Source organism: Prionailurus viverrinus, chromosome D1, assembly GCF_022837055.1.
Source record: "Prionailurus viverrinus isolate Anna chromosome D1, UM_Priviv_1.0, whole genome shotgun sequence".
Classification (NCBI taxonomy): domain Eukaryota; kingdom Metazoa; phylum Chordata; class Mammalia; order Carnivora; family Felidae; genus Prionailurus; species Prionailurus viverrinus.
In genome coordinates, this window is record NC_062570.1 from 5,577,882 (window position 1) to 5,596,953 (window position 19,072).

Here is a 19,072-nt window from a genome sequence, read left to right on the forward strand (position 1 = left end):
AACAGCATAACTAATAGTCAATGCTTGCAGGTTGGCAAAATGGAAACAGATGAGACTATTGTCTCAGACTCTAGCTTCAAAGATACATTTAGATTATATTGTTTGAAAAATGTAGTTTACATCCTGTCTGTGATATATAATAGATCTCTGGTATCTTTTTCGTTGTGATATTTGTGACAATGATATGGCTACTCTTCTCTAAGTAGAACCATAGAAACTAAAAGAGTTTCTTATTTTGACCAACTGAATATATATACAATTCATGTCTTGGGCCCTATTACCAATTACTGGATAATGAAGTGGATTTTTAATGATGCTTTTAAAATATGCTTGCTATAGATATTCTTAAATATAGAGAGAATGATCATCTATCTAGAATAGTTGCTCAGACAAATCTTCACAAAAAACAGAGAAATAAATTGGATGATTACTGGAAGTCCCTTTCGGCTTTATGGTTACAAAACACATTGTTTACCACCCAAATGTTTATTGATTTACTTATGATCATAATAAACCCTAAGTAAATTCCTGTGCAGCATAAGCTTCCGTGACTTGAGCGAGCTTGGTGCTCTCTCCATGTTCCTGTGCTGTACAGAGCACATTGCAAGGGCTGACTGCTTTTAGTATGAGGGCTCCGGTGCTCCCAGCCTGTGCTGGCCACCTGATGGCAAACCTCTCCTTATTCCCAGTTAAGGAAGTAGTTTAATCTCCCAGTCCCCTGAAGAGATTCCATGACAGCACACCGTTCTCAGTCTATATGCCTCCCCTTACATGTCCAAGCTTTCTGGCCTCCATGTTGTTCAAAACAGAGGCCTACTAGACCCGGGGAGGAGAGGGACAGGGAGCTATCAGAGAGCTCAGGGTCTAGATCCTGTCTCCACACTAAGTGTTGCCCTAGGGTCCTCATAAGTCTTGGGGTGCAGTTACAAAAGTGATCACCATTTTAACAAATACTTGGCATATCTATAAATGTTTTCTAGCTACACACTTAGAGAACTTAAAAATACTCATAAGCCCCACGGTTACACTGGACACTAGTTAATATGCTCCTTAGCTGCGTTTTGTCGTAAACAAATCGTAATGCAGCCGAAATGCCTGACTAGAACAAGAAATGGATTACATTCAGTAGACATAAGCGGTCTGTGAGGATACCATCTGAAGGAAAAGAAAGAGCCCCTTCAAGGTTTCAAGGAAACCAATGTTTCCAGCTCATCACCCTCAAAAGAAACTTGGGTTTTATATTTGATCCAAAAGAGAAAAACTCTGGACAGGCTGTGCTCCTAATGGCAGGGCGAGTCTGCGATAATATTTTCATGCAGTATTGATTCGTGGGAACAGCTCTCCATGTTAGCACCATGCGCAATAGAAGCCTATCTGTCACTATGACAATTACTGGGCCTGAAGGCTAGACCTACTTCAGCATTCACCAAGGGGATTCACCGACTGAAGAGTCACATCAATGAAACTGCAGAAGAAAAACTCTTTTGTTTTTTTGAAATCTCAAAGCCATAAAATACAGGGTTCCTCCCCACCCCCCACCCCCCCCCCCCCCCCCGTCTTATTTGGCAAGAGGAAACAGCATTCTTGGCAAAATGTCCCTACTACTGCTTTGTCGCTAATGCCAGCGTTGAGGAATTTGCTCCCAAGAATGGCAGGTAGACTTAGGAGGCATCAGTGTTTGGGCGAGGTGGGGTTGGGGGGAAGTACTAACAAGTTCCGTAGCAGCAAGCTGCTTATGACAATGCCCTCGAACATGGAGCACAAGCTACCTAGATTTAGAAGCGCTAAATTGAAAAGGGTCCAATGCAGCAAAGCATTTCGTTGTAACCGGCATTCGGTAGAAGATAGCGAGAAGACTTTTCTGTGATCCTAGTTACATCGCAATCTGTTATTAGGAAATTTGGTTTCCTCTGGATTCCATGCTACATTAATTAAATTTAAAAGATACGTTTACTAAGCAGACTTACGGTGCTTTCTCAGCATCTGAAATCCTGTTATATGTATTCTCAGTCCAAGCACTAATCTGTCTAAATATGTCAAACTACATTTGATCAATAGGTTAGTTACCTAATATAGCAACTACACAGTAGCAGATTCTGACAATTGAATAGTGTTGTGTGTGAAATGGAATTATTCAGAAGAGAGATGTATAAAAATAGGTAATATCCCTAAAATATTTTGTGGAGTTATAGTTCTTCCTGCCAGGAAGGCAACCACAGAGCTATGATGTACATATGAAATGTCTGTTCGGGGAAACAAATTTATAAAATATTCCTCACATACCAACTCACTAAATGTAGGAATTGATCATCAAAACTGGCTCTCAAAAGTGATAGAAATATATAGGGAAAGATACCTGTATGTGCGACAAACAAGAAAACACAGAATCTATTTATTGGTTAGTTGTGATTAAAATATATATATGACTAAAAGCACTCCTATGGATGGACACCTCTTATTTCTGCCCCGCCCCCTCCGGTTTCTTTTTTACTGACAGTCATCACCCACCTTTTTCTAGGATTATTGCCTAACATAACACAGAAATTCTGCTGCTTGTTCTCAGCAAATCAGTGGAAGAGAAACAATCTCTTTGCACTCCCCCTTCATGACCCATGTTGTGGGCTTGTGCTTTGTGGAGAAGTCTTTGATCTGCTGAAGGTCTCAGAGGCTTGTCTCCCGGAGGAACATGGTGCCAATGTTGTAGGAAACTTTCTTGATTCTTGATGAAGAAAGAGAAGGCTTTGGCTGCTTAGGACCAGTCCTTACCTCCAGGAAATAGCAGATCCCAGGGATTTCCTTTGGAAAGTTATCTGGAAGCTCTTCACGGGACCGAGGAATGAATGTGAAGCTTTCTTCCCGTTTTAATAATCTAAGAAGAAAATACAGATGACGTGAGTCAAACAGGTCAAATCGGCAGGATAAGGGATAATAAATAGACAAAAAATTTAAAGGCTCAGGAAGCCTATCAATGACCAAGCTCATGTTGACACCTCTATTTCTTTGTGAAACACGTGGCCTTCCTAGGGCTCCAAATGCCAGGAAATGTTGTTTGTCAGGAAAGATGCCTTCATGTTATAATTTTTTTTTAAATGCTATTTCTGGTCCTACTTGAAAATATTTTTCAAATTTGATTTTTTTCCTAAACAAAAGGCAAAAGAAAACTGTACAATGCAAATTCTTTTTTTAATGTTTACTTATTCATTTTGAGAGCACGTGTGCATGCACACAAGCAGGGAAGGGGCAAAGACAGACAGGGAGACTGAGAAACCCAAGCAGGCTCTAGGCTCAGCACGAGCCCAACTTGAGGGCTCAATCACACGACTGTGAGATCATGACCTGTGCCAAAATCCAGAGTCAGATGCTCAACTGAGTGAGCCACCCAGGCACCCCATGTATAACACAAGTCTTTATTTGAATATGTAGTATTTACCCTTTCTGGTTTTAAAACCTGCCTAAATTCTGGAGCACTCCTCTTATGTTTTGCAGATTCTTGATAGGCTTTAAATGTGTGTCCTGTGTGTCAAACATATCAGTTATTTAGCATTGTAGAACATTCATGACTTCAAGTGTCTTCAATAGTTGGTCACTGATCTCTAGCAATGTTTTGTGAACTCCAGCATTTACTGGTCAAACAGTGTGACCCTTCCCTTCCAGTCACACTTACTCTTTTCTAGTACACAAACACCAGAGACTTACTCTTGTCCAGGTCCATGAAACATTAAGTTCAATACCCAGACCTAAAGGTGTGGCCCTGCCATTCAATTTAACTCAACAGCCCTCCTATGTTGCTTCTTATTGCCTGAGAAAAATCTCCTGGGCACTCTTGTGAATATACTCGTGAGTAGAATGCCAAGTTTTGTCAACAGAGATGGAAACATGGAATAAAAGAAGCAGAAAATAAATACTGAAAACCAAAGCCCACAGTAATAGGGAAATGTGTGATCAGTATCAATGCATTTCCAACCATGTTTACATAATGAGGAAAGACAGTGAAGGGTCTGCATCAGCAGTAGGGTAAGACAACACTTTGAAATCCTAAACATGTAGACTTTATTTGGAAGGCACAGTGGAGCCAAACCCAGAATCACCCCTTTCCTAAAAACAGCTCATTTTCCTGAGCCAGGTGAATGGTGACAGCAGGTACCAGGTATGCACTGTAAGAGACTGGTCAGGTACAAGAACCAGCTGTGGTAGAAGGCAGGGTCAAAAAAGGCAGTAAGTTCATGGAAAACAAAGGACATGTGGGAATGAAAGATCATTGCACAAGCACTGATAATCATCTCCACACTGAGAGGGAAAAAAACATTCCTTGATGTTTAATGGATAAAATATATGAAAACAACAGCTGATAGCACTAAGAATTCTTATAGTAGGAGGAGCAGTCTATATTTACTTTTACTAACAGGAGTGGTACTATTTTGCTTTGTAAAGGATTTTTAAGCTTTAGTTGTATTTTTAATGTTTATTTCTGAGAGAGAGACAGAGATGGGGGTAGGGGGGAAAGCGAGAGAGAGGGAGACACAGAATCTGAAGCAGACTCCAGACTCTGAGCTGTCAGCACAGATCCCGACACAGGGCTAGAACTCATAAACCATGAGATCATGACCTGAGCCAAACTCGGACGCTCAACTGACCAAGGTACGCAGGTACCCCAAGGATTTTTAAGTTTTAACTCACCATTTCTTTAAAAATATTATACAATGACCATACTAACTTGGAATATAAGGAAATGAGGCTCTAACATTTCAGAATTCTTTCCCTTTTTCATCCTCATCCACATAACCCTATGCAGAATCTCTTCTCTGACAACTACATGCTCTTCTCGGACAAATTTATGGTAAAAGCAAGCCTGGATTAAGTTAGGCTGATTTGCTCAATCACTCTAATTTAATGACTTAAGCAGTAAGACAGCAGTGGCCTTGGAACTAGAATCCAGATTTGTTAACTCCTAATTAAGCTCAACCCTACAATAAATAATAAGTCTACACTAAGATAGGATGCCTGGAGGGCTCAGTCGGTTAGCCCGACTCTTGATTTCAGCTCAGGTCATGATCTCACAGTTTGTGAGTACAAGCCCTGCATAGGGCTCTGTGCTGGATTCCTGCTTAGGATTCTCTCTCTCTCTGCCCCTCCCCAACTCATGCTCACTCTCTGTCTCTCTCAAAAAACAAACAAACAAAAAAGAACTACACTAAGATAGCTTTCCGTGATAACAATGAAACTGAGATATAGGCAAGGCATTAATGACAATCACAATGAAATTGTTGGTAGTTTGCTTTCTTTTTGTTTTTACAGATGTCAATTTTCTGTACATACAATATATAACCAGTCACTTCTGAAATAAAATGTAAGATTCCCTCAACAGTAGTTAAGTTTAGCACTGAATTCCACAATAATTTTGCTTAGCTCAAACAGAATGGTCATCGATGTGAAAATATTTGGGTATCAATCAACAAACATGTTGAGTGCTGGCGACATGCTGTAATGGTCTTCTGAATGGACGAGAAGAAGTAGGGATGCCCAGAATGACTTAACATAGAATTTAAAAGGCAAGAAATACTCACAGGAACAAAGTAGCAGCAATACAAGGCGGTCTTGAGTAACACATAAAATAAAATCCAAAGAAGGAAATTCTGCATGGTTACTAGAGAGATGACTGTGCATCTTAGTACAAAAGTCAAGAGCCAGAGCAATAAAGTTCACCTCTACCAATTATAAAATTGAGCCACAACACCAGCCTTTCAAACAAGTCTCCTTAAAAGCCCATGCAGTAGATAGGACTCCACATGAGCTATATTCTTCTATTTATGTTAAGTCCTCTATTTTTTTTATGCTCTATTTGAGTCACCAAGGTCTTCATATTTTGCTGTAATTGAGATGTTCTGACACTGAAAAATAACATTGAGTTTACATCTATGAAAGTACTTGTAAATGAAAGTGGGTCACTAGTGGCTTTAGAGGCAGTGCTTTTAAATAATTCACTGCACTTTGGTAGGAAACTTCACAATGAATTGATCTCTTGACCTTTTAAATACATCTCATATTTGATGTGCTAAAAATCACAAAGACAGTAGTTTTTATGGGGCTTTATTCTTCTCCAGCTAAATATTTTGGTATTAATAAACTCAGTACAGTTTTAAACTTCAATAACAGGAATGAGAGCACGGAAGAGCAAATTCACAGAAGCTCCTATGATATCCAGGATTTAGCAGCGTTTGTATAAATGAATGCTGAAGTGAAATATTGAGATGACTTCCAGTAGTACAATCTGAATGAGTTCCTGGTGGGTCTGTGCGGGAGGTCAGGGGAAACATTTCACACAGCATGCCTGGCATTGATGAGTCGTGGTGCTGAATAAATGCTCAAATGTGTATACAGGGATTAGGAATTTATACACTGATCACTCCAGAACCTCTGATCCCCTCTGAAATGCTTTATTAAGTCCAAGTCCCTGGGCTGGCTCTAAAGCTCTGCCTAAGAATCCATTTCTTCAGCAACTTGGGACTGATATGGAAGCTTTGATGCCACACAAATCTAAATTCATCCCCAGCCATAATCCCCAGCTGGTTGATATATAACCTGGGGGTTTTGGCAACATGTTTAATAAGTATTGGGAAGGCACACAAATCCTACTTCACCTGCCTGTTAGTATTCATCCTCTCTCAACAAAGTTTTTCCTACAAATTGATTTTCAAGATGAGAATACTCCGCTGCTTTGAATCACTGGATGGCCCCCAAACATGTGAGGGGAGCTGGATACCATGGGGGTCCATGGAGCTGCTCCCTCACTGTTAGGAAAACTAAGCCATCTCTGACTCACTCAGTTCTTATTTGCACATCTCTGACCACACCAAGCTTTGTGCTCTATCCTGTATTCTGTTCTATAAATGGACCTGAAACTTATTCGCACTGAGGTCCAAATGACCTAAATGTAATTTACATTTTAACACGGGACTCAGGGCTTTTTAATAGGTAACAGAATTGTAACAATGACATTTCAGGCAACTTATTCTGGGATTTATTAACTTCTGCAGATCAGAAGATTTATTAACTTCTGCAAATTGGCTTATATAAAATACAGCTTGGCCATCTATAGGATAAGATCAGAATCTGGTCTTTCATTCTTTCTTCTATCCACTTCTATATACTTTTCTCCAATTACATACAATGATTTCATTGTGAATTATGTCCACTTGCTCTATGTATTTCCCGCAATTCTCTAGACTGTATTATGAGGAAAAATAACCAGTCGTGCAATTCTTGAGCCAGGCTTCATGCAGCCTTTGGTCAGTGAATTCAGCCGTCAGCCAGTCAAAAGTTATTTTATTCAATGCCTTCCATGAGCTGGGTGCTGACCCAGTGCATTTCTACTTCTGATCATATTAATTGTGGGACAGGAGAGGACTGAAAAGAATTTTTTATTTTTGCTGAAAATATCTTTCTATAAAGTGGTTGGTTATGTTTTTGTTTTGATTTAGCCGAGTGGACACCATGAACCACCCACAGACAGAACCTACCTTGAGGAAATTAATACATGTCGTTGCAGTCTCTAATAGTGACCCACTAGTGTAGGTAGTCACCTAAGACCTACTTGTTTGAAGTCATCTTGTGAGATTAGAAAACCTTTGTTTCAACAACTGAAAAGATCCATGTAATATGCAGAAAGCTCTGAGATAGTGACCATTCAGAATGCTTACCAGAGTGGTCACTAACTTGTCTACTAATTACCATGCTACCACTGGCCAAAAGGGGATGTAAGACCGAGGCAAGATAGGGTAATATATGCTGCATCTTTCAGAGCTGAGGGCCTGAAAGATTATCTGGATAATGACCTTTTAAAGACTTTGGATGTCTGAAATGTCTTTAGTTAACACTCAGTTTGATTGTTCTCATTAGGCATTAAATTTTTGTTCGGAAATTACTTTCCCCTCAGAATTTGCTGCTAGAAACTCAGATTTCATTCTGTTTGCTACTCCAGTAGATATGAATTTTCTCCTTGATGTTGATCAGTCTCTCTCATCATCATTCTATCTCTGGTGTTAGGAAAATTAAGGATAATATATCTCAATGTATCTTTTTCTCTACCTTTTTAAAAAAAATTATTTAATTAACTTATTGTGAGGCAGCAAGAGACAGAGCATGAGCAGGGGAGGAGCAGAGAGAGAGAGAGAGAGAGAGAGAGAGAGATTCTCAAGCAGGCTCCACACTGTCAGCACAGAGCCCAACCTGGGGCTCGATCTCACGAACTGTGAAGTCATGATCTGGATAGAAACCAAGAATCAGACACTTAACCCACTGAGACACCCAGGCTACACTGCACGGGTTTTGTTTGTTTGTTTGTTTGTTTGTTTGTTTGTTTGTTTGAAGTATAGCTGACCAGTGTAACATTTGTTTCAGGTGTACAACACAGTGATTGGACAACTCTACAATTTAGGCTGCACTCAGCTCAAGTATAGCTGCAGTCTGTCACTGTACAACACTATTCCAGTGCCACTGACTACATTCCCTATATGGTACCTTTTACTCCCATGACCAATTCATTCCATAACTGAAAGTCTGTACCTCCCACTTACCTGCACCCTTTTTTGCCTACCCCCTCCTCTATGGAAACCAGCAGATGGCTTTCCATACTTATGAGTCTATTTTTGCTTTTTATCTTTGTTCATTTTTTGATTCCACATACAAGTGAAGTCCTATGGTATTTGTCTTTATCTGACTGCTTGAATTCACTTAACATAATGCAACCTATGTGCATTCATTGTTGTCACAAATGGCAAGACCTCATGCTTTTTTATGGCTGAGTAATATTCCATTTTTTAAATATACCATATATTCTTTATCCTTTCATCTATGGCTACTTAGGGTGCTTCTGTAACTTGACTACTGTAAATAATGCTGCAAAAATATAGTGGCCAAGATATCTTTATGAGCTAGTGTTTTTTTTTCCTTTGGGTGAATACCCAATAGTGGAATTATTGGATCATACAGCATTTCTAGTTTTAATTTTTTGAGGAAACTCTATACTGATTTTCACAGTGACTGCACCAGTTTATGTTCCCATCAACAGAGCACATGGTTCTTTATCTCCTCATTCTCACCAACTCTTGTTATTTCTTCTCTTTGTGAAACTAGCTATTCTCAAAGGTATAAGGTGATAACTCATTGTGGTTTTGATTTACATTTTCCTGATGATCAGTGATGTTCAGCATCTTCCATGTCTGTTGGTATCTCTATCTTTCTTTAAAAAAAAAGAAATTGTCAGATCAGGTCCCCTACCCAATTTTTAATCAGACTGCTTGTTTTTTTTGTTTGTTTGTTTGCTTGTTTTTTGTTTTTTTTTCTTTTTTGGTGTTGAGTTGTATAAGAGGTCTTTATAAATTTTGGAGATTAATCCCTTGTTGGATATGTCATTTGCAAATATCTTCTCCCATTCAGTAGGATGCCTTTTTGTTTTGTTGGTAGTTTATTTCGCTGTGTGAAAGGTTTTTATATTGGTGTAGCCTTAACAGTTTATTTTTGCTTTTGTTTCCTTTACCTGAGGAGACATATCTAGAAAAAAATGTTGCTAATATTCATGCCAAAGAGATTACTGCCTATGTTTTCATCGAAGAGTTTTATGATTTCAGGTCCCACATTTAGGTCTCTATTCCATTTTGAGCTTTTGTGTATGCTGTAAGAAAGTGGTCCAGTTTCCTTTTGTAGGTAGCATCCAGTCTTTCCAACACTGTTTACTGAAGAGATTTCCCCATTATACATTCTTGTCTCCTTTGTTATAGATTAATTGACAGTATAACTGTGGGTTTATTTCTAGACTCTGTTCTGTTCCCTTGATCTATGTGTCTATTTTTGTGCTAGTGCCATACAGTTTTCATTATTGTAGCTTTGGAGTATATCTTGAAATCTCAGATTGTGATCCTTCCACCTTTGTTCTTTCTCAAGATTGCTTTGGCTATTCAGGGTCTTTTGTGGTTTCATACAAATTTTTGAGTTATTTGTTCAGTTCTTTGGAAAATGCTATTGGTATTTCCACAGGCACTGATTAAAAATATAGAATGCTTTGGGTAGTATGGATATTTCAACAATATTTATTGTTCCAGCCTATGAGCATCATATGTCTTTTGTGTCCTCTTCGATTGCTTTCATTAATCTTTTAGAGTTGTTGGGTACAGGTGTGTCAACTCCTTCGTTCAATTTATTCCTAGGTATTTTATTTGTTTTTGGTGCCACTATAAATGGAATTGTTTTCTTAAGTTCTCTTTCTGTTACTTCATTATTACTGTATAAAAATTCAACTGATGTCTCAGTTTGGTATCTTGCAATGTTATTAAATTTATTACTTCTAACACTGTTGTGGCAGTGACTTAAGGGTTTTCTATATTTTCTCTGTATTATGCCACCTGCAAATAGTGACAGTTTTACTCCTTTCTTATCGATTTGGATGCCTTTTATTTCTTTTTCTTATGTAACTGTTGTGACTAGAACTTCCAGTACTATGTTGGATAAAAGTGATGAGAATGGACATGTTTGTGTTATTCCTGGTCTTAAAGAAAAGGCTCTTGGGGCGCCTGGGTGGTTTAGTCAGTTAAGCATCCGACATTGGCTCAGGTCATGATCTCACAGCTTGTGCTGACAGTTCTGAGCCTGGAGCCTGCTTCAGATTCTGTGTCTCCCTCGCTCTCTGTCCCTCCCCCACTCATGTTGTCTCTTTCTCCTTCAAAAATAAACATAGGAAAAAAAATTAAAAGCTGTCAGTTTTTCCCTATGGAGTATATACTAACTTGGGTTTGCCACACCTTACTCTTACTAGGTTGAAGTATTTCTGTCTAAAAACCCACTTTGAGAGTTTTTATCATGGAAGCATGTTGGATTTTGTCACATGATTTTTTTTTGTATCTACTAAGATGAATATCTGATTTTTATCCTTCATTTGTTACCATAATGTATCAATTCATTTGCAGACACTAAATCATCCTCATACCCCAAAATAAATCTTACTTGATCATGGTCAATGATCCTTTTATTGTATTGTTGAATGCAGTTTGCTGATATTTTGCTGAGGATTTTTACAACTATGTTCACCAGAGATATTGGCCTATAATATTCCTTTTTTGTGTTATCATTTTCTGGTTTTGGTATCACAGTAATGCTGGCTTCATAAAACGTGTTTGGAAGTTTTGTCTTATATTTTTTGGAATAGTTTCAGGGAAATTGATATTAATGCTTCTTAATTACCTGAGAAGAACTTACCTGAGAATATATCTGGTCCTGGACTTCTGTGGCAGTTTTCCTATTACCAACTCAATTTTGTTACTACTAATTGGTCCTGTTCAGATTTTCTCTTTCTTCCTCATTCCATTTGGAAGATTGCATGTTTCTAGGAATTTGGCCATTTCTCTGAAATTGTCCAATTTGTTACCATGTAATTTTTCATAGTAGTCTCTTATAATCCTTTGTATGTCCATGGTGTAGATTCTTCTCTTCATTTTGGATTTATTTCATTCCTCTCCCTTTTTTTTCATGAGGAGTCAAGCTAAAGCTTTATCACTTTTGAAAATTTGGCCTTCCCAAAAAACAAACTCTTGTTTTCATTGATCGTTTATTTTTTTTATTTTTAATGTTTATTTTTTCTATTTATTTTAATTTTTATAAGTTTTTAATTTATATCCAAGTTAGTTAGCATATAGTGCAACAATGATTTCAGGAGTAGATTCCTTAATGCCCCTTACCCATTTAGCCCATCCCCCCTCCCACAACCCCTCCAATAACCTTCTGTTTGTTCTGTATTTAAGAGTCTCCTATGTTTTGTCCCCCTCCCTGTTTTTATATTATTTTTACTTCCCTTCCCTTGTGTTCATCTGTTCTCTGCCTTAAAGTCCTCATATGAGTGAAGTCACGTGATATTCGTCTTTCTCTGACTAATTTTGCTTAGCATAATACCCTCTAGTTCCATAGTTGCAAATGGCAAGATTTCATTCTTTTTTTTTTTTTTTTTTTTTTTAAATTTTTTTTTCAACGTTTATTTATTTATTTTGGGACAGAGAGAGACAGAGCATGAACAGGGGAGGGGCAGAGAGAGAGGGAGACACAGAATCGGAAACAGGCTCCAGGCTCTGAGCCATCAGCCGAGAGCCCGACGCGGGGCTCGAACTCACGGACCGCGAGATCGTGACCTGGCTGAAGTCGGACGCTCAACCGACTGCGCCACCCAGGCGCCCCAAGATTTCATTCTTTTTAATTGCCAAGTAATACTCCATCGTGTGTGGATACACCACATCTTCTTTATCCATTCATCCATCAATGGACATTTGAGCTCTTTCCCTACTTGGCTACTGTTGACAGTGCTGCCACAAACACTGGGATGCATGTTCCCCTTTGAAACAGCATACCCGTATCCCTTGGGTAAATACCTAATAGTGCCATTGCTGGGTCGTAGGATAGTTCTATTTTTAATTTTTTGAGGAACCTCCATACTGTTTTCCAGAATGGCTGCACCAGTTTGCATTCCCACCAGCAGTGCAAAAGAGATCCTCCTTCTCTGCATCCTCACCAACATCTTGTGTTGCCTGAGTTGTTCATGTTAGCCATTCTGACAGGTGTGAGGTGGTATCTCATTGTGGGTTTGATGTATTTCCCTGATGGTGAGTGATGTTGAGCATGTTTTCATGTGTTGGTTGGCTACCTGAGTGTCTTCTTTGGAGAAGTGTCTATTCATATCTTTTGCCCATTTCTTCACTGGATTAATTGTTTTTTGGGTGTTGAGTTTGATAATTTCTTTGTAGATTTTTGGATACTAACCCTTTATCTGATATTTCATTTGCAAATATCTTCTCCCAATCCATTGGTTGTTTTTTAGTTTTGCTGATCGTTTCCTTTGCTGTGCAGAAGCTTTTTAGCATCAATTGATGAGATCCCAGTAGTTCATTTTTGCTTTTGTTTCCCTTGCCTCTGGAGAGATGTTGAGTAAGAAGTTGCTGCAGCCAAGGTCAAAGAGGTTTTTGCCTGCTTTCTCCTTGATGATTTTGATGGCTTCCTGTCTTACATTGAGGTCTTTCATCCATTTTGAGTTTATTTTTGTGTATGGTGTAAGAAAGTGGTCCAGGTTCATTCTCCTGCATGTCGCTGTCCAGCACCACTTGCCGAAGAGATTGTCTTTATTCCACTGGATATTCTTTCCTGCTTTGTCAAAGATTAGTTGGCCTTAGGTTTCTGGGTCCATTTCTGGGTTCTCTATTCTGTTCCAAACATCTGAGTGTCTGTTCTTGTGCCAGTACCATACTGTCTTGATGATTACAGCTTTGTAATACAGCTTGAAGTCCGGGATTGTGATGCCTCCTGCTTTGGTTTTATTTTTCAAGATCGCTTTGGCTATTCGGGGTCTTTTCTGGTTCCATACAAATCTTAGGACAGTTTGTTCTAGCTCTGTGAAAAATGCTTCTGTTATTTTGATAGGTATAGCATTGAATATGTAGAGTGCTTTTGGTAGTATTGACATTGTAACAATATTTGTTCTTCCTATCCAGCAGCATGGAATATTTTTCCATTTTTTGGTGTCTTCCTCAATTTCTTTCAAAAGCTTTCTATAGTTTTCAGTGTATACATTTTTCACCTCCTTGGTTAGATTTACTCCTAGGTATTTTATGGTTTTTGGTGCAATTGTAAATGGGATTGATTCCTTATTTCTCTTTTGTTGCTTCATTGTTGCTGTATAAGAATGCAACAGATTTCTGTGCATTGATATTATATCTTGCAACTTTGCTGAATTCATGTATTAGTTCTAGCAGTTTTTTGTGGAATCTTTTGGGTTTTCCATATAGAGTATCATATCACCTGTGAAGAGTCAAAGTTTGACCTCCTTGCCAATTTGGTTGCCTTTTATTTCTTTGTGTTGTCTGATTGCTGAGGCTAAGACTTCCAATACTACGTTGAATAACAGTGGTGAGAGTGGACATCCCTGTCTTGTCCCTGACCTTAGGGGGAAAGCTCTCAGTTTTTCCCCTTTGAGGATGATATTAGCATTGGGTCATTCATATATGGCTTTTATGATCTTAAGGTGTGCTCCTTCTATCCCTACATCCTTGAGGGTTTTTATCACAAAATGATGCTGTATTTTGTCAAATGTTTTCTCTGCATCTATTGAGAGGATCGTGTGGTTCTTGTCTTTCTTTTATTGATGTGATGTATCACATTGATTGTTTTGCAGATATTGAACCAGCCCTACATCCCAGGTATAAATCCTACTGGGTCGTGGTGAATAATTTTTTTAATGTATTGTTGGATCTGGTTGGCTAGTATCTTGTTGAGGATTTTTGCATGCATGTTCATCAGGGAAATTGGTCCATAGTTCTCCTTTTTAGTAGGGTCTTTCTATGGTTTGGAATCAAGGCAATGCTGGCTTCATAGAAAGTGTTTGAAAGTTTTCCTTCCATTTCTATTTTTTGGAGTAGCTTCAAGAGTATGGGTTTTAACTCTTCCTTAAGTGTTTGGTAGAATTTTCCTGGAAAGCCATCTGGCCCTGGACTCTGTTTTGGGGGGAGATTTTTGATTACTAATTCAATTTCTTTACTGGTTATGGGTCTGTTCAAAGTTTCTATTTCTTCCTGTTTCAGTTTAGGTAGATTACATGTTTCTAGGAATTCGTCCATTATTTCCAGACTGCCCATTTTATTGGCATATAATTGCTCATAATATTCTCTTATTATTGTTTTTATTTCTGCTATGTTAGTTGTGATCTCTCCTCTTTTATTCTTGATTTTATTTATTTGGGTCCTTTCCTTCTTTCTTTTTGATCAAACTGGTGAGTGGTTTATTAGTTTTGTTGATTCTTTCAAAGAGCCAGCTTCTGATTTCATTGATCTGTTCTAATGGGTTTTTTGGGGTTTGTTTGTTTTGTTTTGTTTTTGGTTTCTATAGCATGAATTTCTGCTCTAATCTTTATTATTTCCTGTCTTCTGCTGGTTGGGGTTTTATTTGCTGTTCCTTTTCCAGCTCTTTAAGGTGTAAGGTTAGGTTGTGTATCTGAGACCTTTCTTCCTTCTTTAGTAAGGCCTGGATTGTTATATATTTTCCTCTTATGACCGCCTTCGCTACATCACAGAGGTTTTGGGCTGTGGTGTTATCATTTTCATTGGCTTCCATGTATTTTTAAATTTCCTCTTTAACTTCTTGGTTACCAATTCATTCTTTAGTAGGATGTTCTTTAGTCTCCAAGTATTTGTTGTCTTTCCAAATTTTTTCTTGTGGTTGATTTTGAGTTTCATAGCATTGTGGTCTGAAAATATGCATGGTATGATCTTGATCTTTTTGTATTTGTTGGGGACTGATTTGTGTCCCAGAATGTGGTCTATTCTGGAGAATGTTCCATGTGCACTGGGAAGAATGTATATACCACTGCTTGAGGACGAAATATTCTGAATATATGTGTTAAGTCCATCTGGTCCAGTGTGTCATTCAAAACCATTGTTTCCTTCTAGATTTTCTGATTAGATGATCTGTGCATTGCTGTAGGTGGGGTGTTGATTAATTGATTTATTTGTGTGCTCTCACATTTGGAGCATAAATGTTTACAATTGTTAGGTCTCCTTGGCGGATAGACCCCTTAATTATGATATAATGCCCTTCTTCATCTCTCGTTACAGTCTTTATTTTAAAGTCTAGATTTTCTGATATAAGTGTGGCTACTCCAGCTTTCTTTTGGCAACCATTAGCATGGTAGATGGTTCTCCATCCCCTTTCAGTCTGAAGGTGTCTTTAGGTCTAAAGTGGGTCTTTTGTAAACAACATATAGATGGATCTTGTTTTCTTATCCATTCTGTTGCCCTTTGTTTTTTGATTGGAGCATTTAGTCCATTGACGTTTAGAGTGAGTACTGAAAGATATTAGTTTATTGCCATTATGTTTCTTGTAGAGTTGGAGTGTCTGGTGGTGGTCTCTGGTCCTTTCTAGTCTTTGTTGCTTTTGGTACGTATGTATGTATGTGTGTGTATGTATGCATGCATGTATGTGTGTATTTTCGTCTTTTCTCCCTCAGAGACTCCCCCTTTAAATTTTTTGTAGGGATGGTTTAGTGGTCGTGAACTCCTTTAAGTTTTGTTTGTCTGGGAAACATTAATCTCTCCCTCTATTTTGAATGACAGCCTTGCTGAATAACGAATACTTGGCTGCATGTTTTTCTGATTCAGCACATTGGACATATCCTGCCACTCCTTTCTGGCCTGCCAAGTTTCTGAGGAGGATAGGTCTGCTGCAAACCTGATCTGTCTTCCCTTGTAGGTTAAGGACTTTTATTCCCTTGCTGCTTTCGTGATTCTCTCCTTGCCTGAGTATTTTGTGAATTTGACTATGATATGCCTTGTTGATGGTTGTTTTTTGTTGAATGTAATAGGAGTCTTCTGTGCTTCCTAGATTTTGATGTCTGTGTCTTTCCCCAGGTTAGGAAAGTTTTCCACTATGATGTGCTCCCTTTTTTTCCTCTTCATCTTCTGGGACCTTACGATTCTGACACTGTTCCTTTTTTATTTTTTAATTTTTTTAACGTTTATTTATTTATTTTTTTAATGTTCATTTATTTTTGGGACAGAGAGAGACACAGCATGAACAGGGGAGGGTCAGAGAGAGAGGGAGACACAGAATCTGAAGCAGGCTCCAGGCTCTGATCTGTCAGCACAGAGCCCGAAGCGGGGCTCGAACTCATGGACCGTGAGATCATGACCTGAGCTGAAGTCAGATGCTTAACCGACTGAGCCACCCAAGCGCCCCGACGTTTATGTATTTTCTTGAGACAGAGCTTGAATGAGGGAGTGTCAGAGAGACAGGGAGACACAGAATCAGAAACAGGCTCCAGGCTCTGAGCTGTCAGCACAGAGCCCGATGCGGGGCTTGAACTCATGGACTGTGAGATTATGACCTGAGCTGAAGTCAGAAGCTTAACTGACGGAGCCACCCAGCAGTCCCTGACATTGTTCTCTTTTTAATGAGTCACTGATTTATCTAATTCTTAAATCGTGCTCTTTTGCCTTAGTCTCCCTCTTTGTTTCTGCTTCATTATTCTCCATAAGTTTGTGCTCTATATTGCTGAATGTCTGCTCTGTCTCATCCATCCTTGCCGCCATGGCATCATTCGAGATTGTCAACTATGTTATCGCATTTTTTTAATTTCATCCTGACTAGCTTTTACTACTTTTATCTCTGCAGAAAGGGATTCTAATCTATTTTCAACTCCAGCTAGTATTCTTACTATCGTGACTCTAAATTCTGGTCCAGACATCTTGCTTGTATCTGTGTTGGTTAAGTCCCTGGCTGTCATTTCTTCATGCTCTTTCTTTTGGGGTGAATTCCTTCATTTAATATTTTGAATTAAGAAAAGGAATTAATGAGGTAAATAAAAATTAAAATTAAAATAAATTAGAATTAAAACACACACACATACAAATCAAATAAATGGTGCTAGATTCAAGGTGTGTTTTGGTCGGGGTGTTGAAAGGGTCTTGATAGATTAGAGGAAAAGGGGGGAGGGAAGGAAATCATTTGAAAATTAAAAAAAAATGAATACACTGAAATAGAATAAAATGAAATAATGGATGTAAAATATAATTTGAAAAATTTACAAAAAAGTAAAAAATATAGTAGAAAAAATTTAAAATATATATATTTAATAGAAATTTAAAATAAAAATATTTTTTCTGTCTGTATTCAAGAAAAAGGAAATAAAAAGGAGAAAATAAGAAAATTGAATAGATGGACCAGGGAACAGACTGAAATACAACTGGAATTACATCGTTTTCCCCTAGAAGTCAAGCCATGAATTGATTTATAGCCCTTAAACTAAGCAGGTGGAGAGACTTGTGTTCCTGAAGAGCGTAGTTGGCCCAGTTGGGTGGGGCTTAGTGTAACAGTTCTATTCTCCACTAGATGGCACTGCTTAGCTTATTGGGGTGGATTGTTGTGGCACTTGCAGGTGTGTATGTGCATGCGTGAGAGTGGTGAACATGGTGTCACCCAGCTACCCTGTCTCTGGTATCAGAACTCTGTTCTCTCTGATCAGCAATCATGCACCTGTCCTTGGCTTCTGTCCACTCCCCACTTTTCCATGGTTTGTGACCAAGCCCCAGGCAATACCTCCCTCCTGAGTTCTATCTCAGATGCAGCTGCTTTTCCCAACCCCTTACTTCTAAGGGACTGTGGCTTTGACAAGTTTTGCCCCTCTGTGGGAGAGTCTCACCAAGCAATGGCTGGGTGCTGGCAGCACCCAGGAATGTTAATGAGACCATGCCACTGCTGATGCCTAGAGACTGCGGCTGGGTACCAGCCCACCCCAGAAAAAGTTCACATGATCGTGTAGCAGCAGCGTTTCAGGGATTATGGAAAATCATAACACACATCTGGCACCAGGCTTCACCCTTAATTACCTTGTTCCAGCACCAGGGAATGTGGTTGTTCTCCAGGGTCCACTGGGGCCTTTGCCTATGGGGGGCCACACAGCCTCTACCAGATGTCCTCCCTGCAGGGAAACTGCTTCTCCTTGTGTGGCCCAAAGACTCTGGACTTCACACTGCTTCTGGGGATTTGCCCTTCTCACCAGAGCACCACCAGTTCTTGACCTGCAGAGTTTCAGACTCTGTGCTCCCCCTGTTTATAGAGTCTTAATGGAATTTAAACCCTCTCCTTTCTCCTTTCTCCCTTTTTAATTCAGTCCCTGTGGCTTTTTCCACTTTTCCACATTCTCTCCAGCAGATTACTCTCTGACTCCACATTTCATGTCTACGTTGTCATATTTTACATCTTATTTTGTGAGTCCTCTTAACTTTTTTGATGTAATTGATTTTAGTACTTCCATTTTTAATCCTCATAATAGCTTTATAAGTGATTGTTCTATTTTTACTGTGTGTTTGCTTTTATCATGGGATTTTTTTCTTTCATAATTTTGTTTTTTTTTTAGTTTTCTTAATGTTTATTTTTGAGAGAGAGAGAGAGACAGAGCGTGAGTCAGGGAGGGGCAGAGAGAGAGGGAGATACAGAATCTGACACAGGCTCCAGGCTCTGAAGCGGGGCTCAAACTTACAAACTGCAAGATCAT

General features: G+C 38.8%; 1 protein-coding gene across 2 annotated transcripts in view; it reads right to left on the reverse strand.

Moving 5' to 3' along the window:
* Nucleotides 1-1,544: 1,544 nt before the first annotated feature.
* Nucleotides 1,545-19,072, reverse strand: part of GUCY1A2 (guanylate cyclase 1 soluble subunit alpha 2) — a 331,514-nt gene continuing 313,986 nt past the window's right edge. For both annotated transcript variants that reach the window (XM_047877979.1, XM_047877981.1), the window contains exon 8: nucleotides 1,545-2,869. In XM_047877979.1, the coding sequence (XP_047733935.1) occupies nucleotides 2,662-2,869 (208 nt within the window). In that variant the 3' untranslated portion in view covers nucleotides 1,545-2,661. The remainder of the gene's footprint in view (nucleotides 2,870-19,072) is intronic.